This window comes from Ictidomys tridecemlineatus, chromosome 3 (assembly GCF_052094955.1).
Source record: "Ictidomys tridecemlineatus isolate mIctTri1 chromosome 3, mIctTri1.hap1, whole genome shotgun sequence".
In the NCBI taxonomy this organism is placed as follows: Eukaryota; Metazoa; Chordata; class Mammalia; order Rodentia; family Sciuridae; genus Ictidomys; species Ictidomys tridecemlineatus.
The window spans coordinates 764407-786819 of record NC_135479.1 but is presented as its reverse complement, the minus strand read 5'-3'; the positions used below and the strand labels follow the sequence as shown (position 1 = coordinate 786819).

Below are 22413 nucleotides of genomic sequence, written 5' to 3'. Positions count from 1 at the left end.
ATGTTGTGGTTTGGATGTAAGGTGTCTCCTCAAACCTCCTACATAAACACAGAAATATTCAGAGGAGAAATGATGAGATCGTGAGAGCTGTGACCTGATCAGTCCATCCTAGTTTGAATGGACCAGGTGGGAGGTAGCCTGGGCAGGTGGGATGTGGCTGGAGGACGTGGGTCCCTGGTGTGCCTGAGGGGTGCATCTTTTCTGCAGTACCTTCTCGCCCCCCTCCTTTCTCCGCCTCCTGGCTGCCAGGAGCTGAGCAGCTTCCCTGGTCACATCCTTCCACCACGGTGTTCTGCCGGGGTCCTGAAGGATGAGTGGCGTCGGCGAAAAGATGAGACAGGAGTCGTCCCGTTGGAGCGATCTCCAGAGAGAGCGCTAATGCAGCTTTCTCCGGGTCATCTTTTATTACAATTTTTCTCACCATTATGGATTCAGAATACGTCATTGATTCTATAATTTAAAACTTTGCTAAGACATGACATTTCCTTAACCATGATTGGGAGTACAAAAAATGTGACATTAATTTACATTTTTCCAGGATCTGACCTTCAGTTATGTAATTATTAAAAGTACAGAATCATTAATAAAATACGTCACTAATTTACATTTTTCAGATTTTCCCAAGATTTACTATTTTTCCCAAGATATGTTATTTTCCTATTAACTAATGCCAAACTACGTAACCAGATTCTAAGTCTCCTAGCCAATCATTAACCTAAAGTACACTTGTACTTTATTTCTAATCTAAAATTCCCATCTAAAAAAGTCCCCTTAAATCTTATATTTAAAATATCCTAAAGTTTATGAATCATTCTTAAAACATATCAGAAACCTATACAACTAAAAAGTTAAGAATTTCTAAACTTAAGAATCTAAATAAAATGATATTTCTAACATTATTCTAAAACGGTGTCTTATAAAGCTGTTTTAATTAATTCCTAAATTTATTCTCATAAAACTGTTTGAGCTGCTTTCTCAAAGAGTTTCTTTGTTTCTCAGTCAAGGTGCACTAGTTCTCATATCTTTATAATCATCTCAATAAAAAGTAAGTTCTAAACATCAATCCACTTTCCACCAATATCAACTATGCTCATCATATATGCCTATGTAAAGTAAGAAAGAGTTTATAAAAAGAGAAGAATGTATCTTTATATGTTTTAACTTTCCTAAGTGTATAATATAACTTTCCTTAATCAAAAATGAAACTGCATGTGGTGAACTTTGTGAAATAAGCATACTGATTAGGTTTTCTAAGAGGCCGGAAATATGGGCTTGGGTTCTAGTTGATATGATCAATGTGGCGCCTAAGATTCTCATGACCTTTCAGAGGATGACTGTTGTCCGTGATCAGGTTTGTCCACAATGTGCTGAGATAGAAGCACAGCCTTCTGCTTTGTCCTTGATGTGCTGAGGGGTAGTAGAACAGCCTCCAAGGCGTGAACTGCCTGTTCTGTTCTAGCCACCTGAAATTTAACTTGTTTGGCATTTAACATGCTCATGCCTCCTGTCAGGAACATCAGCATGAAAATGCAAAGTCCCAATGACATAAAAAAGGGTCTCCTGGTTTCGGTTTCCCACCGACCAGCGTGGCTTGGCCAGCGTTCATCCTCACTGAGACCCTGTCAAGACGACAGTGGGTGGGGGGTCGCCTTCGCCAGTGTTCTGTCTCGCCTGGGTCTAGAGCCATGGACTTGGCTGACCGCAGACTAAACCCCTGAAACTGTGAGCCAGAATGAACCCGTCCTCCTCCAGGTGGCTCTTGTCCGGTACCTGGGTGACAGCAAGGAAACCTGACTAACCCAGTTGCAATTGCAATCAAGAAAACGCGTGCACATGTGAGCCCAGGAAGAAAAGTGGGGTGCGGTGGTGGGGATGGGCCTGAGTGGGGAGCCAGGGGGTCCCCCAGGAGAGGTCTGGGGTGTGAGGGGCCTGTCTGTCCTGCCCGGGGAAGCAGCTCCCTCCAGCCAGCACCTGTTGTGCTCCCACTTTTTTTCCCTGAGGGCCTCTGCGGCTGGGTTGCGTCGCCCCCTGCTGGTGGGCATGGGGTGATGCGTCATTTCAGACCCGGAGCCCCCCATTTTGGTCCTGGAGCCCTGGCAGCAGGGTCCACAAAACTTGTTTCTGTTCTTGGTCAAGACAGGCGTGTGCCCACGGTCCACTTAAACTGAAACTGGAGGTCCCCTGGCTTGCTCTGGGGTCTGTCAGGGAGTGGGGAGCCCCTGGAGCACAGGGGCTCAGCAGCAGGAGAGGAGCCAGGGCCCCCCTTGATAAGCAGCAGAGGCAGGGCAGATCCTGTCAATCAAAGGCTGTGAAGTTTGAGATTTTCCATGTTTGGACAGAGGTGAGGCAGCAGAGAGGGGCTGGAGACCACAGGGGCAGCTCTCCCTGTCCTGGTGTGAGTGATGGACAGAAACCCAGGCAGGATGCTGCCCAGCCTCCAGGGGCTTCCCCAGTGAGCTGCTGCACAGAGCCCGAGAGATCCACCACCTACATCCAGGCACAGGAGCAGGCTCTCCTGTGCCCAGCAAAAGCTCTCAGGATCCTCCTTTGCTCAGCCAAGAAGATGGTGACAGCTCCATGGGCCTTGGGATGCTGGGAGCTATGGGCTTGCAAGGGCTGCAGGTGCAGGGAAGGTGGCACCCTGGGTCAGCCTCACTGTGGGTGTGTGGGGTTGGGATCCACACTCCAGGTAGACTCTGAGCCCACTGGACTCTGGTTCACAGAGCTCAGAACCTCTGCAGCTGGGGAGAGAGGCAGAGTGAGGGCCTGACACAGACCCTGGTGCCATGCAGACGCTCAGGTGTGCACAGGCACACTGCAGCCACACAGCGCTGCATCTGCAGGCATGCATGCCCCTGCACACACGTGCACATGTACACACACACACACACACACAGCCCAGGCTGGGTTCTGAGTCCAGCAGGGTTGAAGTCACTTCCTGCTGGGCTCAGAGAACAGGTCTGTCCGGGACACGGATTCCCAGGAGTCTTGAAAGAAGCAGGGAGACCACCCCATGCTGCTCTCCTGGGGACAAGTGAGGCCTTGGGGACAGAGGGGCCCCTCTGCGCCTGCACAAGTCAGGCCTGTGGTTTGGCCTCAGCCAGCTGGGGTCTTAGGGAAATGCGGCCTGGGAGCCCCACTGTGTCCCTGAGCCACTGGGGGTGCAGGACCGAGGGGCCCACTGCCCAGTACAGGCCGCAGGGAAACCTCCACCCTGCCCTGGACCACATGGAGGCCTCTTACCTGCACACACTTCGGAGAACGCCGGCGCCAACACCAGCCAAGGGAGCCCACCGCCAGGATCAAGAGAAGGACAGCAACCAGCGCCCCCACCATGGACTGGGGCGTGGCCTGGGACCTGGCTTGCAGCCTCTCTGAGCCTGGGACCTGGCTTGCAGTGCCTGGGAAGGACAGGTGGGCAGAGTCACCTCATCGCTGGTCACTCCACCCATCACTCACTGACTCACTGGCCACAGAGGTATCCCCGCCACCTCCTGCCTGCCCACCCCACCCTCCTGGGCAGGGACATCACTGGGATGAGGGAGGCTGGTGGGTGGCACAGTGGCCCTGGGGTGGGCCACGCACTGAGGAGCCAGGGGAGGGTGGCAGCTCAGGGACAGGGACGCAGCACCTACCCCAGGGAGGTGTGGACGGCCTCAGGCCTGCTGCCTCCTCCTGGTCTTGAGACTCTGCTGGGGAGACACTGTCAGGCTGGCACAGAGCCCTGCTGTCCCTCTACCTCTGGGGCAGAGCAGGGGTAGGGCCCCCTGGGTCCCCTCCAGGGGCCAGATCACAGACACTGCCAGCTGGCTCAGGTGACAGGGTGGATTAGACCAGTGGGGGGCATGGGGACCTTGGATCTCGTAGGGAAGGAAAGGATGAGGGGGGCAGTGGGTTTAGGCTGGGAGGGGCCTGAAGGGACGCACCCAGGACAGCTGCCGGCCCTGTGAGGGGGGGGGCCCTGTGGTCCCTTCTATTTGTGGACAACTGAGGGAGCCCGTGGGGGAGGGAGGAGGTGGGGGAATGGAGCAGGTGCTGGGCGGGTGTGTCTGAGTGAGGACAATCCAGGGTGGTAGTGGTCTGAGGAGAATCTGCCCTGGTTATGGGGACGGGGTCCAGGGTGAAGCTGTGCAGCGGGCGCGCTGGGCGCGGCAGGTTTGGAGAGGGTAGGACAGCGCACAGGAGCTGGGGCCAGGGACTCTTTTGCTTGCTGAGTCTGGTCAGGACTCAGGCCTGCGCCTGTGGGTCTGTGCCCCTGGACTCTGCCCTCTGCTCTGCTCCTCTCCTTGGCCCTGCCCCTCCCAGCGGGGAGCCCCCAGCTGCCCCCAGCCCCTCCCATGCTCCGCCCCTGGCCCACCCTCCCGCTTGGCCCTGGCTCTGGCCCCGCCCCGGGCCCCTCACCTGAGACGTTCAGATACGTGGCTCTGGTGGTTCTCTGGAGCCCTCGCAGACGCCACTCGTATTGTCCCGCGTGGGCGTCCTGGGCGGCTGTGATCACCAGCTGGGCCTGGCCTCCGTGCACCTGGAGTGTCCAGCCATCCCTGGAGAAGCGTCCCGGGGGCCGCTTTTCGAAGATGGTCACGGTCTTTCCGTGGGCGTGCAGCCGGATGGAGATGTTGGTGAAGGCGTTGGACATGTTGCAGGCCATCACTGCCCGCTGGCCCCTGGGCACGGACACCACGCCCTCTGTACAAGAGGGCCTGTCCCAGCCTGTGTGGAGGGGAGGGTCACACTGTGGGCAGGGCGGGGCCTGGGCGGGGCAGGGGTGGTGTCAGCGCCTCCAGGGACTCTACAGGTGACTGACGCTAGGATAGGGTCCATCAAAGCCCACAGAGCTGGGGTGGCAGTCAGACACACACCGCAGGGAGGGAGGCCGTGTGCCAGGCGTGTGTGCCACCAGCTGGTCACTGGGCAGGAGGCAGCTGGTCAGCCGATGTTCCTGCAGCTCCCTGCCCCGTGCAGTGCCACCACGTGGCCCCAGGGAGGTCTTTGTGGTGTTAGGGTCTCCAGTCGCACCTCCTGGGGGATCTGACCCAAATTCTGCTGTCCCCGTTGGCTATCAGAGTGACCAGGACACTGGTGCCTGGGTGGCCCTGGGGGCATTTCTCTGCACAGCCAACCTGGATCTGGAGAGCTGCATGGGGACTCCCTGGGGACCCTGTGCACTGTACCTCCCCGTCTAGTGCTCTGAGTGTCTAAGGCCCAGTGATGCTGAGGCTGCTGACCAGGGTGCCTCAGGGACTTGCTGGCAGGTCCTCGGTCCTGTGGAGCCTCTCGTCCCCTGGCCATGGCACCGGCCCCAACTCTCAGGGATCCTCTTTGCCTTGGAGCCTGGACGTGGTCTTGGGCACCCCTGATGCTCCGGCAGTGGCCAGCAGGCATTGCTGGGGTGCCTGCCCTGCTGTCCTGGGTGCACGGGGCTTGCCCTTTCAAGACCCAGGGCCTCCCGCTGGCTTCTCACCCATGGGCCTGGGTCTGCAGGGTCACAGTCGTCACTGGGGGTGGGTCAGTTCTGGGCCTGACCTTGGTCTGCCCTTCCCACCCCTGTGTCCCCAGCCCTTCTGTGGCAGAGGGGCAGCGTCCCAATACCTACTTGAGTTCTGAGCACTCAGGGAGGCGGCCAGGAGCAGGAGGATGCCGAGCATGCTGGGAACGCAGGGCTGGGGGATGCGTCCGGGGGACTCAGAGGGCCAGGTCCCCATGGCTGGCTGATGGGGGAGGCCCCAGGGGTCCCTTGTCCTGGATACCGGTTTCTGGGACACTCCCTGTGGAAGGGAGGGAAGAAGACCCGGGGGTCAGAAGTCCCCAGGTGGTGCCCAGGCTGCAGGGAGCAGCCTCCACCTGGCCAGGGGCTGGGCAGCCCAGGGGCCAAGCTTGCCCTGGACGAGCTGTGCCCTCCATGCTTGAGCCTCCTCCCAGTGCCTGGGTCCCCAGCAGCCACCCTCCTCCTGTCCCTGTGCTTCATGACGTGTGAGGCCCTGGCCACAGGAACCCAGGGAATCACAGGAAGACGGGGAACGTCTGTCCCCTGGACAGGGGAGCTGGGTGGTCCCTGCAGCTGGCCTGGAGTTGCTGCACTCAGAGGGACCACCCACCTGCGTGTCCTAGAGAGACAGCCGAGCCACAGCTGCTGGCGGGGTCTGCCCTGAGAGCTCCTCCTGGTCTGCAGGGTGCCCTGAGTCCCCAGGTCCTTCTGCCTCTGCTCCTGGGAGGAGGCAGGGTGCTCCCCGACTGCTGGGCCCCAGCCAGGGCTGTCCTCCAGCTGGCCTGCCGCCCACCGCGGCTCACAGCCCCGGTCCTGACTATGCCCCATCTTAAGCAGAGCCTGCTTCCCGCCTGAGGAGGGTGTTCCTGGGAGTCACCTTCAGAGGCACAGCTGGTGTGTGCTTCCCAGACCCCAGTGAGAGGTGTGCTGTGGGGGCGCCCAGTGCAGGGCTGTGGACGTGACCTGGCTCTGTCACTCTTGTGCCCGTCCCAGCTGTAGTCCCCTCACTTATTCTCTCACTAGCTCAGTGGGCAGCATGGGCAGCACCCCTGAGACCCCCATTATGCTCAGGCGTCCACAGACCCTGTCCCACACCCACCGGGCAGCTTCACCCTGCCAATTGCGGGACAGAGCCCACTTGCTGTGCTTTCTAGTCCTGCGCCTCTGCATCCCTGCAGCACAGGCCGCCCCCTGGACCTCAGGGGTGACAGGCTGCAGGCTGTTTAGGGGGGCCTCCGACTTCCCAGGGTGTGGCTGGCCTCCTCCCTCCCAGGCCCTGCCCCAGGGTCCTGGCCTGGCAGAGGAGGTCCGTCGCCCCCAGCTTCCTGGCTAGCGCGGGCTGTTTCTCCCTGTAAGTGCAGAGCCCTTCATCAAGTGCCCACTGCGGCTCCCAGGGGGGTCGCCTGCAGCAGAGCAAGGAGGCCCCTGTGCCGTGCTGACTCTTCTGCAGGGGGACGGCCCTCCTGCCCCCCAGAGCTCGGTGACCAGCCTCCCCAGACCACAGCTGCTACCCCATGTGGGGAGCCTCCTGGCTGCTCCGCTCCCGTCACACCCACACGGGGGAGCACACGGGGCTAGGTGGCAGAGATAAGGCCCTGACAGCCGATGATGTCACCACACCCTGCATACAGGAGGTGCTCAAGTGTGTGGATCTGGCCACAGGAAGCCTCTCACAGAAGCCCGACCCCTCCCCACCTGGAGGGCAGCTCTGCAGGGAGGGATGTGGCCCAGCAGCCCCCACAGGGCCCAGTCAGTACCCCATGGTGGGTCCTGGCCCCATGCCTGGGCTGGACCTGGGCTGGTCAAAGGTCAGTCTTGGCCCTCACCTGCACCTGGTGACACGGACAGGTGGCAGCTTTGGTGGAGCTGTTATGTAACCTTGCTGACCTGCCAGCTGGGCTTGGGGAGGGGACAAGAGGGAAGAGCAAAGGGAGTGGCTGGCGAGGTCCGCAGTCCTCCCGGGAGGAGGCAGGGTGCTCCCCGACTGCTGGGCCCCAGCTGTCCTCCAGCTGGCCTGCCGCCCACCGCAGCTCACAGCCCCCGTCCTGACTATGCCCCATCTTAAGCAGAGCCTGCTTCCTGCCTGAGGGGGGTGTTCCTGGGAGTCACCTTCAGAGGCACAGCTGGTGTGTGCTTCCCAGACTCCAGTGAGAGGCCATGAGAAATCACAGCAGAAGGGGCCACAACCCACCAGGGCGTCCGCTGTCCCCAGTGGAAAACTGGCCCTGACAGCCCATGACATCGTCCCCAGGAGGCCAGAGTCCTGGCTGGCTGAGGGCACTGGTCACGGTCCAAGCCGCATTGCCCAAGTCAGCAGTGTCCATGAATCTAGCCCTGGACATCCACAGGCCACCTCTCCTCTTGCTCTCCTGTGCTCCTCCCCCATGGAAGCCCCAGAAGGCTCAGAGTCCACGTAGGAGGACCCTGAGCGTGCCCCTGCCTTTGCCCCTCAGGCTGCCTCTGCTTTGGGCGGATGTGATGGCCTCTGTCACAGCCCCTGTGTTGCTGACCAGGCACCAGAGAGTCTGTGGGATGGCCGAAACTCAGTGTGTTCACAGACCTCTTCTGAAGTCTGCACACTGACGGGCTCTGGGGCCACCCAGGCCACCAGGTGGACTGTGGGATCTGGGGGCAGCTTCACAACCAGGGGCCCAGCTGGTGCTGGGCAGGTGTCCCTGGCCTGGAGGTGGGGACTGAGCTTCCCTGGGGACCGGGACTGAGGTCGGCCATGGGAGGGAGGGCCTGCCTCCTAGCTCCCACACTGGGCGAGTTCTCCCTGTTCAGAGCTGAAGGTGCCCTGCGTCCTTCTCCTAGGAGCCCCTGCTTTGCTGCCCTCCAGGCCTCCAGGCCAGCAGGGGGAGGCCAGGTCTGCCGGGGCAGTGGGCTTCCCTTACTGCCCCGCCCGGGGAACCCCTTCTTCTGCAGGAAGCTGGGCTGTGTCTGTGTTGATCTTCCTTCCAGGAACTCTGAACCTTCAGGAGTGAGTCACAGGTCAGCACTCTGGCCACCAAACTAAAGGCCACCATGGATCTTTATGGCTCCGAGCTGGAAGTCCCCTAGAACACTGTGCCTACACTACCCCACCTCCCTGTGGGGTGCTGGTCCTGCCTGGGTTCCATTCTCGTGGAGGGACAGACCTGGCCTGGCCATCTCAGAGAGCTGCACCTGGCTGCGTCCCGAGTGGACAATGGAACCACAGATCTCAGTGGCCAGGTCCTGGAGGCTCTGTGGGCCAGCTACACACACCAGACAGCACCCAGCTCCTCCTGCCTGGGCAGTGGCCGTGTCCACCTTCCTAACCTGACCGACTTGGCTCTGGCCCTGTTCTGCCCTGGAGCTCAGGAGCCTGGCCTGGCTCCTGCTTCTGCAGAGCACGGGCTCAGCACGCTGCCTCTAGCCTCCTCTTCCAGCAGGGCGGGGCTGGGCAGCAGGGAGAGAAGAACTCTCCTCTCTTTGGGGCCTGGGCCTCCTCCAGGGTCCCAGCTCCCAGCCACCTGGACTCCTGGGCTCTGGGAACTTCCCCGCATCCCTCCAGCCAGCACGGGTGCTTCCCGCCTCTCACCTGAGGACTCAGTGCCCCTCTGGCCTTCCTTTCTCCAACAGCTTGACCACTGACCCTCTCGTGGCATCTCCTGCAGCACCTAGGCCCTGACCCTTGTCCAGCAGGGGTGGAGGGTGGTTGGACTGGGCTGGAGAGATCGCAGGAGCTGGTTGAATTCCTTGCCTTGAGACTCCTCCCAGGCCACACCAACACCTGGCAGGTGCAGAGAAAGCCCCGGGACAGGCCAGCCGAGGTCACTCTGGCAGTGGCGAGGACCAGCTTTCTGCTGCATTTTGGGAATTTTCCTAGGCTAGCAGGAAGCCCCAGGGACAGGCCTGAAAAGGACCTTCAGGGGACTCAGGGTCGGAGCATGGACACGGGAAGGACCGCGGTGGGTCTCCTTCTTCCCGAGGCTTCGCATTGAGAGGCCCAGCTCCTTCGAGCAGTGACACTCAGTGGCAACCTGGAATTTGCCACGTTTCTTTGGGCGGAAACGCACCCTGGTGCCACAGGCCCTCTCCACGTTCGGGATGCCCCGATTCGGCTGAGATCAGATCGGCCCTCGTCTTGCAGCAAGTTCGATATCTGGGACATACCTGAACTAAGAAGCAACTCGCTACCTGCATTCAGCGGTGTGGGCGCCACGCTGAGGGCCCATCCACCCCACTCCAGAGCCCTCTCGCTTCTCTGACCGGCCGCCTCCCTTCCCACACTCCCTTCCTCCTGCCCGGCTGCCCCTTGCTCTCCATCCCCCGTAGCCCCACTTGGGGGATGCCCTGCACTTGAGGGCACCTGCCCTGGGGCGGGAAGGTGGCTGGACTCCTGCTGTGGGCCCAAGTGGCCTGGCCAAGTGGGAGGCCAGAAGGTGGCAGGGCTCCAGCTCACTGTGGTGGGCAGGGACAGCAGAGCGTGCAAACGCCCACCTCTAGTCAGAAGAGGGCAAGAAGCCCGGCTCTCTCCTGCACCCACCAGACGCTGGCCACAAGACAGGGGCCAGGCAGCAACCTGACCCAGCATGACACACAGATTCAAGTTCTTGGCCACTCAGCCCACTCCTCGGAGCCCTGCATGCCCTGCCCCCTAGGTGACATCAGTGAGCTGGTTTGTGGGTGCCTGGGAGTCCTGGGGTCTGGGTGCACTGGGGACCGGCGAGGCCCCTGGGGGTCTCCCTTTCCACCACACCTGAGGGGCTGCACTCAGGTCCTGCATGCTGCAGGAGCTCGGGAAAGCCGCAGGCTTCCTTGTCTACACAGAGAGGCCTCTGTCAGCACTGACCAGCTGTACTGCTGGCCAGCACTGCGAGGAGCTGACCACAATTCTCAGAGAAGAGAAAGTGAAGCCTGCAAAACCACGGCCCGCGTGGTACAGTCAGCCGGGGCACAGGCAGCCGGGGGCACAGGCAGCCGGGGGTACAGGCAGCCGGGGATACAGGCAGCCGGGGGTACAGGCAGCTGGGGCACAGGCAGCCGGGGGCACAGGCAGCCGGGGGCACAGGCAGCCGGGGGTACAGGCAGCCGGGGCACAGGCAGCCGGGGCACAGGCAACCGGGGCACAGTCAGCCGGGGGTACAGGCAGCCGGGGTACAGGCAGCCGGGGCACAGGCAGCCGAGGGTACAGGCAGCCGGGGGTACAGGCAGCCGGGGGCACAGGCAGCCGGGGGCACAGGCAGCCGGGGGTACAGGCAGCCGGGGGTACAGGCAGCCGGGGGTACAGGCAGCCGGGGCACAGGCAGCCGGGAGCACAGGCAGCCGGGGGCACAGGCAGCCGGGGGCACAGTCAGCTGGGGATACAGGCAGCCGGGGCACAGGCAGCCGGGAGCACAGGCAGCCGGGGGCACAGGCAGCCGGGGGCACAGTCAGCTGGGGATACAGGCAGCCGGGGCACAGGCAGCCGGGGGCACAGGCAGCCGGGGGCACAGGCAGCCGGGGCACAGTCAGCCGGGGATACAGGCAGCCGGGGGTACAGGCAGCCGGGGGCACAGGCAGCCGGGGGTACAGGCAGCCGGGGCACAGGCAGCCGGGGGCACAGGCAGCCGGGGGTACAGGCAGCCGGGGGTACAGGCAGCCGGGGGTACAAGCAGCCGGGGCACAGGCAGCCGGGAGCACAGGCAGCCGGGGGCACAGGCAGCCGGGGGCACAGTCAGCCGGGGATACAGGCAGCCGGGGCACAGGCAGCCGGGGGCACAGGCAGCCGGGGGCACAGGCAGCCAGGGCACAGTCAGCCGGGGATACAGGCAGCCGGGGGTACAGGCAGCCGGGGGCACAGGCAGCCGGGGGTACAGGCAGCCGGGGCACAGGCAGCCGGGGCACAGGCAGCCGGGGATACAGACAGCCGGGGATACAGGCAGCCGGGAGCACAGGCAGCCGGGGGCACAGGCAGCCGGGGCACAGGCAGCCGGGGATACAGGCAGCCGGGGATACAGGCAGCTGGGGATACAGGCAGCCGGGGATACAGGCAGCCGGGGATACAGGCAGCCGGGGCACAGTCAGCCGGGGATACAGGCAGCCAGGGCACAGTCAGCCGGGGATACAGGCAGCCGTGGGCACAGTCAGCCGGGGCACAGGCAGCCGGGGCACAGGCAGCCGGGGCACAGGCAGCCGGAGCACAGGCAGCCGGGGGCACAGGCAGCCGGGGCACAGTCAGCCGGGGATACAGGCAGCCGGGGGTACAGGCAGCCGGAGCACAGGCAGCCGGGGGTACAGGCAGCCGGGGCACAGGCAGCCGGGGCTCCTGTCTTGTTGCTGATGAGGCAGGCCGGGAGAGGACCCAGGGGCCACAGAGTCCCTGAGCCAGACAACCCTTCCCGCCTCAGACTGGTCACTCTGTGTCTCCGCCTGGCTGCCCTGTCCTCCCTCAGGGCTCACTGGCCTCCTCCACACTGCAGCCAGGCTCATGGTGGGAAGCCCTGAGCCTCCCAGCCAGCTCCGCCTCCAGGCGACCTGGGGTGAAGTGGGCAGGGTGCAGCGTGTCCTGCACAGGTCCTGCTCAGCCCTGGAGCACAGCTCCGCAGTGAGATAAGGTGGGAAGTGAGGGACCCACAGAGGACCCCCAGAGCCCACCTGGGGATCCAGGAGAGACGGGTCCTGTCCCCCCAGCCTGCCCATCCCCTGCACCCCTGTGCCCTGCAGACCTGGCCAGACCCCAGCCCTGAGCGACCCAGGCCCATCTGAGCAGGAGGTGGCCAGGGGCTCAGTGTCCTGGAGGGGCTGCAGCCAGGACAGGAGGCCCCATCCCCCAGTCCTGCCCACGGTGTGCAGATCCCGCAGTGTCCAGGTGCCCAGCTGTGGTCCTCTGCCCGCCCACGCCAGCCCCTCACCTGCTGCCTGCTGCTCTGCTCCTGCTTCTGCTCCCCGGGTGCCTCCCGCCAGGGCTTTCTCTGCTCCGCCCAGAAGAAAACTGAAAGAGCCCAGGGGGAGGGGCCAGGGAGGAGGCAGGTCTCGTGCGTGCCAGGGGACTGTGCTAAGCAGGGAGGAGACCCTTCTGGGAAGCCACTGGGTTTCGGGAAGTGTGCCATGTCCTCAGAACGTGCCACCTTCTTGGTAGTGCTCTTGCCAAGGCTGATTGTCAGAGCCGTGCACTGCAAAGCCTGTGGGGGGCAGGGGAGACGCCCTCCAGCAGAGCCGGGCAGGACGTCCCTTGCCCAGGGCTCAGGGCTGCTCCTCTGCAGGCATCAGGGCCAGCGGGGTCCCCCAGTGCCCTGGGCGAGCTGTGTGGCTGCTCAGGATCCACCAGGCGCCTCAGCCCTGAGGCTGGGGGAAAGGCAGGCCCTGTCAGGCAGTGCTGGGGGTGTGGCAGGTGCAGGCAGCTGGGTGGACTAGGCGGCAGGAGAGCCCCAGGGTTAAGTGACATTTTTTTTTTTTTGTACTGGGGTTGAACCCAGGGGTGTGTTGGAGACCAGCTCCAACAGGGGGTCTCAGGAGACTACAGATGGTGGGCGAAAAGGGGTGGAGAAACAACACAGACACAAAAGTGAAGGTGCCGAATCCCCATCTTTACTTGTGAAGTTAATGATATAGACTTTTCCTTTTGGCAGGCTCACAGTATTTTGTGGTTACAAAACAGGAATCATTATTCAAAGAAACAAAATACTACGTAGCTACAATTAGATAAGAAGAATGTATCTTGGCTTATACATAGGCAAACATTTTTACTTTCAGTTTGCGTTTTGCTTTCAGCTGTTTCTGCTTAGTTAGCTTTTAATAATAGTTAGAAATGACCCAGACTATTGGCCTATACCTTGACTGTTCTTTCTTGACTTACTGACTAGAATCGTGCCATGGTTACAGCAAGTGGTTAACTTGAAAAGAGAGGCTATTGATTTTAATCAGACAAGAGCAAGAGCACAAACCGTTGTGCACAGGAACTAGAACAAGTTGCCCAGTACTAAGCACTAATCTGTCTTCTTAACATTGATTCTTCTTCTCTAGATTTTTATTTAATTTCTCAAAAACTTCCTTGACTGTTTTTCCTACAGGGGGTTTTTCATTAGACATTAACAATTTACGTTCCACAGCTGAATCACTGCATTTAGAGCAAACAGATCCATTCTTTAGAAGTAGTTGCATTAATTGGGAAAGTCACGTTTTTTCCTTCCTACTTAATGGTCATATGAGAGGTCACAACTATTCTTACTAAAGGAATACAGAAACAAACCGGCCCATTCCCAGAAACATGCTGCGCTCCTCCAGAGGAGGGACGCCTGGCGCCATCCACCTCAGTAGGGCCTTGCTGTTGCCTGAGTCAGGGGAGGGGCGCAGCAGGGGTGAGCCACATCCCCAGACTATTTTATATTTTATTTTAAGACCAGGTCTCGCTATTTGCTTAGGGCCTTGCTAAATTACGGAGACTGGCTGGAATTCACCATCTTCCTGTCTCAGGCTCTCAAGCCACTGGGATTACAGGCGTGTGCCACCGTGCAAGGCATTAATTGCCCTTTTTGACCACAAAATAAAGCGCCTGTTTCAGGAGGAGCCTTGCTCTGTGGACACACAGGCCGCTGCTCTGTGGACACAACCTTGAGAGCCCTGGCCCACCTGGGAGAGGCCCAGGAGGGCCCAGTTCACAGGGATTTGTGACCCACTCCTGCACAAGGGCTCTGGTACCTCTGAGGAGGAGCCGTCACCAAGCAGGGAAGGCAGAGGGAGGCTGGGAGGCCTGCAGCTCCTGGCAGGAGCTGGCAGATGCTGGCCCAGGTCCAGCCTCTCCGCCTCAGGCTGCCTCAGCTGCACACCTCAGCGCAAGCCAGGAGTGGCTTCTGGGCCTCGTCCACTCGTCATTCCTGGTGGCCACACTGCTCAGTCCTCCAAGCCCAGCTTCCCTCTGAGTTGGGGGTAGGTGGGTCCAGCCCAGTCCCTGACCCTGAGATGACCCCTGGGGCAGGGAGGGAGGCCTCAGGTGGTCCCAGGAATCACAGGTGAGACCCCAGGGAGCAGCTGGGGGCTGGCCTGGCAGGTGGAGGCAGGAAAAGGCTAAGGTGACCTGGAAAAGGAGTCGCCTCCATCCTGAGTGGCCTGCACTTCTAAGAGCAGGAAGGGGTGGGGGCGGTGTGGAGGCGCAGGTCTCTAGGCCTGCTGGGGACTCTGGGGGTCTGTGGCCTGTCCCTGAGGGCTAAGTGCAGATGGCGTGCTGGGCCGGATGTGGGGTGGGGAACTCTGGAGGTCACCGGGCCTCTGCTCTGTGGACCCCAAGGAGACGTGCTGGCAGGGAGGGCCTGGGGGTCAGGGATGGCAGGGGACCTCTGGGACAGCAAGGCGGAGCCCCATGGGCTGCAGACACATGGGGGTTCTTGCCAAAGAAGGTGACAGAGAGATGTGGTGACCCCATTTTCACGAGGACAGGAGGAAGCAGAAGGAACCCTATTCTGAGAGCCTCAGCTTCTGGGAGGTGACAGGGCATTTGTCCCAGTCACCTTGCATGCAGAGCTTCGGGGACCTTCCAGGTGACCCGAGTTTGGGATGGGCCACTGGGTCATGGAGCCTGAGAGTTGGCTGGCAGCCTGGAGCCAGAGCTGGGCAGCAGACAGCCAGTCTGTCCGGGTCATTCGAAGCAGTGACCTGCTCCCAGTGGGCACAGGAAGCCCGCAGTCCACAGCTTCGGATTGAGCACCAGGGTCAGGGAGGAAGCAGCCCCATGCCAGGGCACAGAGGCCAGAGGCCAAGGCTGGTCCACCCAGTGAAGCCCCCTGACAGCCAGAATGTCAGCAGGTGCTTGATACCCAGAGACCCCTACCAGACCACCCTGTGTGGGGACTGGAGGGTCACCGACCCCCAGGTCCTGCCCAGTGCCAAAGAGAGGGACCAGGCCTCATCACAAGTCAGCAGTGGCTTCTGGGCCTCATCCCCTGGACACTTCCAGGTTAAGAGGCAGGTGTCCCCATGGTGAGGGTCCCAGGGCAGCTCCCCATCTCCCAGTTCCCCCTTGGAGATGCCTTTGTAGTCTCTGGCTTGCAAGGTCTCGTGAAGCTTTGCACATGTGTGTGTTGAAGAGGAAGGGCCAGGACAGCCCTAGCAGCCCTCTGATGACCCCACCCAGGGCTCCCAGAGGTGGCTTCTGTTTGTTCCTCACTCAGCCTCGGAGACTCTATGTGCCCAGGCACATTCACACTGCCCAGCACAGGTCCCTTCCCCCGTTTGCACAGCCCAGAGATGGCACTGCCCACTGGACGGCACTGCCCAGTGGACAGCTGCTCAGCTCTTGTCCACCTCTGCCCCAGGCGGTGCTGGAGTCTCAGTGCCTTTCTTTCCCAGGTGTTTGGAGGCTTGGTTAGGGTTTCCTAGTTTACTTAGTTCATCATTCAGCAGGAATGGCCGAGCGCAGTGCCACGGCCCTGTTTCCACTCTGTGGCTCCTGCTCCCTTAACAAACAGGAAAGGTGAGCAGGACGAGCACTGTCTCCGGGGCAAAGCCCCTGGACGTGTCCCCCAGATCCTGCAGGGGAGGACATGCTGCACAGACACCAGGCCGGGGCAGGATGGATCTTGGTTTAGCCAGGCTGTGCTAGCGGAGGGTGGTTTCAGCGGGGTCAGTGGATAAAGTTGCAGTTTCCATTCTCAGGAAGTTGGGGATGCCGAGAAGCAGGCATCAGGAAGTGGCCGTTTCAATTCCCAGTCAGTGTAGCCCTCAGCACGTGGTTCCTGGGGAACCCCATGAAGGCTTGTCTCTGCAGGTGAAGGACTGGGGCGTGGTTGGTGGAAGAGTTCCCTGCAGCTGCTGGGACTGTTTGGGTGGGGTTTGAAAAGTGCCTCCTTTGAAGACTACTTGCTGCAGATCACCTGTCAAGAGGTAATAATTCATAGACATGAGAGCCAGGTGATAGACATGCAGATTTAACTAGGCCAGAGAGCACAGGCTCCGGCCTCCTGCGCTCTCAGGGCCTGTGGGCAGTGTTTCAGTTTCCATTCTCAGCAGGAGGAAGTTCGGGATGCAGAAAAACACTCTCCAGGAAGTTGCTTTTAATTTTGAAGCTGTTTCAGCTTGAGCTCCCAAAAATGGAGTGAGGTGGGCCAGGGAGGCCTGCAGGCTGGAACCCAAGGAAGGAAGGACAGGACCTCTGGTGGGGGCTGGGGCTGAGCCTGGGCTGCAGCACCGCAGCCCTCTCAGTCACTTCTGCTGGGACCTGATTTGAGCCATCACCTTTGGAGTGTCACAGGTCACCTGAGCACACTTGGGAGCCTACGTGTGCTCAGGTGACCTGTGAAACTCCAAAGGGGATGGCACAAATTGACAGAGTCCACCTGGTGTCACCAGGGCCCCCGTGGAGAGTCCAAGGATCTGGCAACCCTGAAGGCTCCAGGTGCTGCTTCCTGTGGGAGCAGGACGGCCAGCTGAGCCAAAGTTCCGCTATAGACCCCAGAGCATCCCCATCCCAGGTCCCCACACGCGAGGAAGACCCCTGCCTGGCCCCTGGCCCCCGGGGCGGCCAGGGGGTGTGCTTCTGTATCCTGGGTCTCCTACCCTAACGGACACTGGTGTGCAGGGTCAACGTGTGCAGGGTCAACGGGTGCAGGGTCAATGTGTGCAGGCACGCGTGGACCTGTGGCTGAGAGCTGTTTCCTTCCTGGGGGTCCCACCCACAGTGGTGGGCACACTCCCTGTACTTGGGGTCCTGTTGGAATTACTGGGGTGCTGCAATAAAAAACGTGCTCAGGTCACTCAGCAAGGCAAATGACCTGCAGAAGGGCTATGACACCCCGGCTAGCAAGCACACCTGGGGGGCAGTCCACCTGCTTTTATCCCTGATGCAGCCCTGGCTCTTGCTCTGATAGGAGGGGCTTGGGGTTACAGTCCACGAGATTGGCTAATTTAAAACTGGGGTGGGCAAAGGGAAGGGCTGTAGTTCAAGTGGCTGCAATTGGATCTTACATCCCAGTTAAGGCTAAATGCTATATTCTGAAAATGGACCACTGGGCTTCTGTTTCTCCCAAGTCCCCCTTTTTATAACTTTTGGTCTCATTTTCAGTTTTGTTCTCGTACCCTTTGGTACTGCCATCTGTCCTGGACAGGTTAACTTTTTGAGGAGGAAACTGCCCATAGTAATGAGTTCTGCCCTCTGAGCAATTCAGATAGCCCACCAGTGATCAGGAGGCTTGCTGAGGTCCTTCCCAGCTCGGTTAAAGCTTGTCTTCTTTCCAGGTCTTGATTAAAATCAAGCTGCCAGGCTGGAAGTGACGAGTTGTAAACTCCAAAAGAGGACTCCGAGCAGCAGCTCATAATAATCATATCAGCCAAAGAAGCACAGATAGGTCTCAAAGTGACTCAGAACAAACCGTGATATTCATCAGGCCCTCCTGCAAAAAACCCTTCCTTTATAAACTCACAGTTTTACTTACTTTTGAGGGGACTGACACCAATGTACCTCTCAAGTAAAGAACCATTGTCTTATCTTTTAAATGTCCATGTGTGGCTGTGCTTTGGTTATACTCTCCTGCCAGTGTCTAAGACCTGGTCAAAACTGGTCAAAACTGACCTCTTTTCTATTGACTGAGTCAGCTGAGATTTGTCAGGGGTCACTCTTGGGAACTTGTGACAAGCTTCTTGGCTCCTTTGGCTTTTCCTCTACCAGTGGTGCCATCTGCCAGGATGGGGCAGGGTTCTACTGACCATGTGTGGCTTCCCTTGGGACCATCAGGGACATTTTCCTCTCCTGTGACAATCCTCTTTGCAGAATGTGCACTGGTTGGCTTCCTGTTCTCCAGGGTCCTCTTGATCCCCCTGATCAGGAGGTCAGGTGAGTCACTGAGTCGTAGGGCCAGCCCTTAGAGGGGTCCTGTCGTTCCCAGGGTCCTGGTTGACCTTGGAGGGCAAGGGCCAAAACATTGGCTACTCTTTCCTTGGTCCTTTTACTTCCTTAACTTTGGTCTCCGGGATTTGGTCTTAACAGGCCAGTTTCACCAATCTTGAAGTGGGACTACTGGACTTAACTTCAACGTCTATAGTCTTATGGTTCCATTTAATTGGGGTCAGCATTAGCGCTGGAAGTCAGCTTCATATTCTGTCTGTCCTGTAGGTGGTGGCTTATTATCTCAACTCAGGTTGCTCCATTAGAAGCAGCACTTCTGCAAAACATTAACAGCAACAGTTATAAAGTCAATTCTGCATCTCACTTTCATAATAATGAAAGTTATAAAGTTCCGTAAGGAAAATACAAAACACAAACATTGCTATCTGATTTGGAATCCTTTGATTACCATCAAGGTCTGTACCAGAGGTCATAGTAAATCTGAATTAGTAGAAAGATTACAAAACCATCTGGGGGGATGGACGTCCTATGAGAAAAACAAGAGGACATATGTTGTAGAGACAGACAAGGCCAGACACCAGAGACGTAACAGGAAGCAGGTTTATTGGCTACAGCCAGGTTCAGAGGGAAAATCTTTTGCCATTATCACCCCTGAACCCCGAGTTCAGGAAGTTTTAGTGTGCAAGGGGAGGGCTCAGAAGTTCAGAGTCTGCAGAAGTTCACATAACAGCAGTTCTCTCTCTCTCTCTCTCTCTCTCTCTTCTGGGCTCCCAACTCAGGCCATATTTTTACAAAAATAACCTCCAGGACAATTCGGGGGAGCCACTCCAAATGCACACACCTTTAAGTCCTGATGCACCACGGGGACCTCAAAGATCACTGTAGACCGGCTGGTAGTGCCGGCACTCGGGACTCTTGGCTTTTCCCTGTCTTGGATATCAAGGCATGGCCCTAGGAGCAGGGGGCGCTCAGAGGGGTTGAGCTGCACTCACCTGTTCCCTTGTAACCCTAACCCTATTTGAATGGCCTCTCCTCAATAAAAGGGTTCAGAGGGGCCGTCACAGGACCCAAAGATAAAGGCCCTTCTCTGTCTGTGTGGTCATTTCATGCAGCCCAGTCCACTGAGTGACCCTGCGTGGCTAGTCGTGGATCGCAGAGACACTCTCGTGAGAATCAGTGCTGGGGAAGGGTCTCCCTCCTCCCACCAGCTGGCTTTCGAGGGCCTAACTGAAAGGCCAGCCCCCTGGGAAGGTCAGGGTCAGTCTTCCTCATCCCGCTGTGTCCTGCAGGCATAGCCCGCCTGAAAATTCTATTACAGAGATTTTGCTGAGAGTCTGAGAACAATGATGGTGAGGGCCGTGGAGAAGCCTGACGAAGATTCTCTGTGGAGAAGGGGTGCCACTGCAGCAACTGTCAGGAGAGATGAGTGCCTCACGGAAACCCAGGCACTGCAGCAAGTCCGAGAACGGCACCCAGCGCCCAGCGCCGTGGGAGTGCCCATCTGTGGGGACCTGGTCACACTGTCAGGGCCCTCAGGAAGGCAGGCAGCGCCAGCTCTGCTCCGGACTTGGTGAGACAACCGGGGCCACTGGGTGCTGGCAGACTCCCTCTCAGGAGTGCCCCTGTGCTCGGGAGAGGCACCTTTGGCAGTGGCAGCAAGAGCCCCTCGGGTGTAGCTGGCCAGAGGGTCCTGGGGCCTATGACCTCCTCTGTCCCCACCTGGGGGACCGACCGTGAAGCTAAATGGCCACACAGTGTAAATGGGTCTCCCTGCCTCTGCTTGAGACTGGAGGTCTGCAGCAGTCCTGGTTTCTGTGCCCACCGCCCATGGGTACCCTGTAGTACATCTTCTCCCCAGTCCAGTTGGCTGCTGGCCATCTAATTCCAGGCTCAAAGAACCAGTTAGCCCCAACTGACCATCAGCCTGTAAATCTCAGCCTGTTGACCTTGAGGTCCTAGGGTCCATCCTGCCTCCTGGGCAGGGTTAGGTCACTTATCCTAAGTGTGGTCCCACTTGTCCCAACAGCTGGCGGCTCTCTGCTGGCGATGACCTTGGAGGGTGGAAACCAGGGGTCTTCATCCCAAGTCTGATGAGGACCGTCCCATGTCTCTGTCGTCCTGGCTGCGGCCGTGGGAGATGAGGGGCAGAGGGGCTCAGTGGGGCTGGTGCCTGCGGAAGCCTGCATTTTGGCTGCTCTGATGAGAAGCTTGACCTGAACGGGGCGTGGCAGGTCTTGTTTCTGGGCTGGGGGTAGCATCAGCAAGAAGAGGGCCCCAGGGAGGGCATCTCCCCTTCTGTTCTCGCCTTAAAGACTGGACCTTCATCCAGTCGCTCCTGGTAAGGGAGACGCCCACCAGGTGGCCGAGCCGAGCTGGAAAGAGGCAGTAATCCGCCATCCGGCCGAATTCCTTAGGAAACCCGGCTGGGATGGGGCGCCAGTCTGACAGTTGGTCTCAGAGGATTTATCTAAATAACAGGGAAGGTCTAGCGTCGCTGTTGTCTTCACGGGAGACACTTCAGGTCCTTGAGAGGGGGCGCTCCCTGGGAGTCCTCTCAGGACACTGAGTGGTCACCAGATGGTGTGTCCAGCTGGAAACCCCAGGAGCTTCTCTGCTGTGGGGTGAAGGAGCCCTCGGCAGGCTTTCCTGGTGAGCCAGGCGAGGACATGCTGGAGGCCCCGTATCGCTGTGTCAGCACTGAGTTCCAGGTCCGCACAAGGGACAAACGTGGTAGAACCTTGAGCCACACTCCTCGGCGCCCGCTGGTGGACCCATGGCCGTCACGGGCTTGGCAGGAGCAGAGCTCTCCTCGCACCGTCAGGTCAGCCGCGAGGAGAGGTGCCCACAGAAAGCCCCGTGGAGCCCAGTCGAGGAAGCAGACCAAGGGAGGGGCCTCTTCCGGAAAGGTGCCTCCTTCAACGTGGCTCCAACGACGGGGAGTTGGATTTTCCCCCAAGACGGGGGTCTCCAGGAGAGTGAGGAGACCGCGAGTGCCCCACGCCTCAGCTCATCGTTGGGTGATTTCCAAAACGAAAGTGGGTCGGCGATCCCTTCAGGTGGCTGATGGGAGGCTGAATGTGGTGTGGCTTCCTCTGACCACGCTTGGTCACCTCTGCAGCCTCTTGTGGGGAGCCACAGTGCATGACCGCACTCTTCCCGTCCTGATGCCTCAGATTCTGACCAACCACTGCCTTCGCTCTGGTGAGGGCAGAGTCTAGCTCCGATAGTAAGATGGTCTTCTTGTGGGATGTGTCCCCAGGGTTGAGTTACAGTCATCTGTCCGTGGTAACCCTGCTCCTTCTGACCTTTTTTGGATGGAACTTTCTAAAGAACAAGAGTCCCCCCAGTAAAAGCCTACTTCCGAATGTGCTCGCTCTCGCCAGCCTCTTGGGACTTTCTCTTGCTCTCCCTCTTGGGGGGCCTGAGGCCGAGAATGGAGAAGCCGCCCTGAAGCTTGTGTAAAATGTGTCTGTGTTTTGTTTAGTGTCCTGCAAATTCACACGAGCAATCTGAAGTTCAGCTGCCCACGCTGGTCAGGGCCGGCAGCCTCTTCTGTCCAGTGGCAAGGCCTCGAGCCATCCTGGTAGGTACCAACAAACACCAGCAGACGTGTTGAGGCCTGGCAAGCAGGTGGACGAGTACAGCCCGCCTGCCAGTCAGGTGAGGAGACCACAGGGTGGTGGCCATTTAGCTTCAATTGCCATCGCTAAGGACGCGCAGTGCGTGTCGTGTTAGGCTGAGCGTGAGAAAGTGCCCATTGCCCACAGACACTAACGGGGCTGTCCAGGGCTCTTCCTTTAGACCTCTGCTGGCCTGGGATAGAGATGGAAGAGCCACACACTCGGGAGGAGGAGGGTCACCTGCTGAGAAACAAGAGTGGCAGGATTCGGAGGGTCACCACTATGCGTTGGAGGTCTGGATCTCGGGGAGGAGGCGTTTGATATCATGGGGTCCTATTAAGAGAAAACCAGGGCAAGCCCTTCAGGTTTGTTTTTTGTTTGTTGTTTTTGGTACCAGGCATTGACCCAAGAATGCTAAGCCATGTCCACTAAGCCATGTCCTCAGCCCTTTTTATTTTATTTTATTTTTTTATTCTGAGACAGGGTCTTGCTAAGTTGCTGAGGCTGGCCTTGAATGTGCAATCCTCCTG

The 22413-nt window shown here is 59.1% G+C and overlaps 1 protein-coding gene across 7 annotated transcripts; it reads right to left on the bottom strand.

Annotated features, from left to right (window-relative positions):
- Positions 1-351: 351 nt before the first annotated feature.
- Positions 352-12563, bottom strand: LOC101961275 (secreted and transmembrane protein 1A). Of its 7 annotated transcripts, XM_078041361.1 has the most exons (7): positions 12343-12384; positions 9048-9174; positions 5594-5765; positions 4402-4710; positions 3636-3692; positions 3244-3401; positions 352-1463 (listed from the first exon to the last, which is right to left on the bottom strand). In XM_078041361.1, exons 3-7 carry the CDS (start codon positions 5700-5702, stop codon positions 1314-1316), a joined length of 783 nt encoding a protein of 260 aa, XP_077897487.1. In that variant the 5' UTR covers positions 5703-5765; positions 9048-9174; positions 12343-12384; the 3' UTR covers positions 352-1313. The 7 variants fall into 7 exon arrangements, with proteins under 7 accessions (XP_077897487.1, XP_040124246.2, XP_077897480.1 ...); XM_040268312.2 differs by lacking the exon at positions 9048-9174 and having other exon boundaries at positions 12343-12563; XM_078041354.1 differs by lacking the exons at positions 9048-9174; positions 12343-12384 and adding an exon at positions 7312-7560.
- Between the last annotated feature and the right edge of the window lie 9850 nt (positions 12564-22413).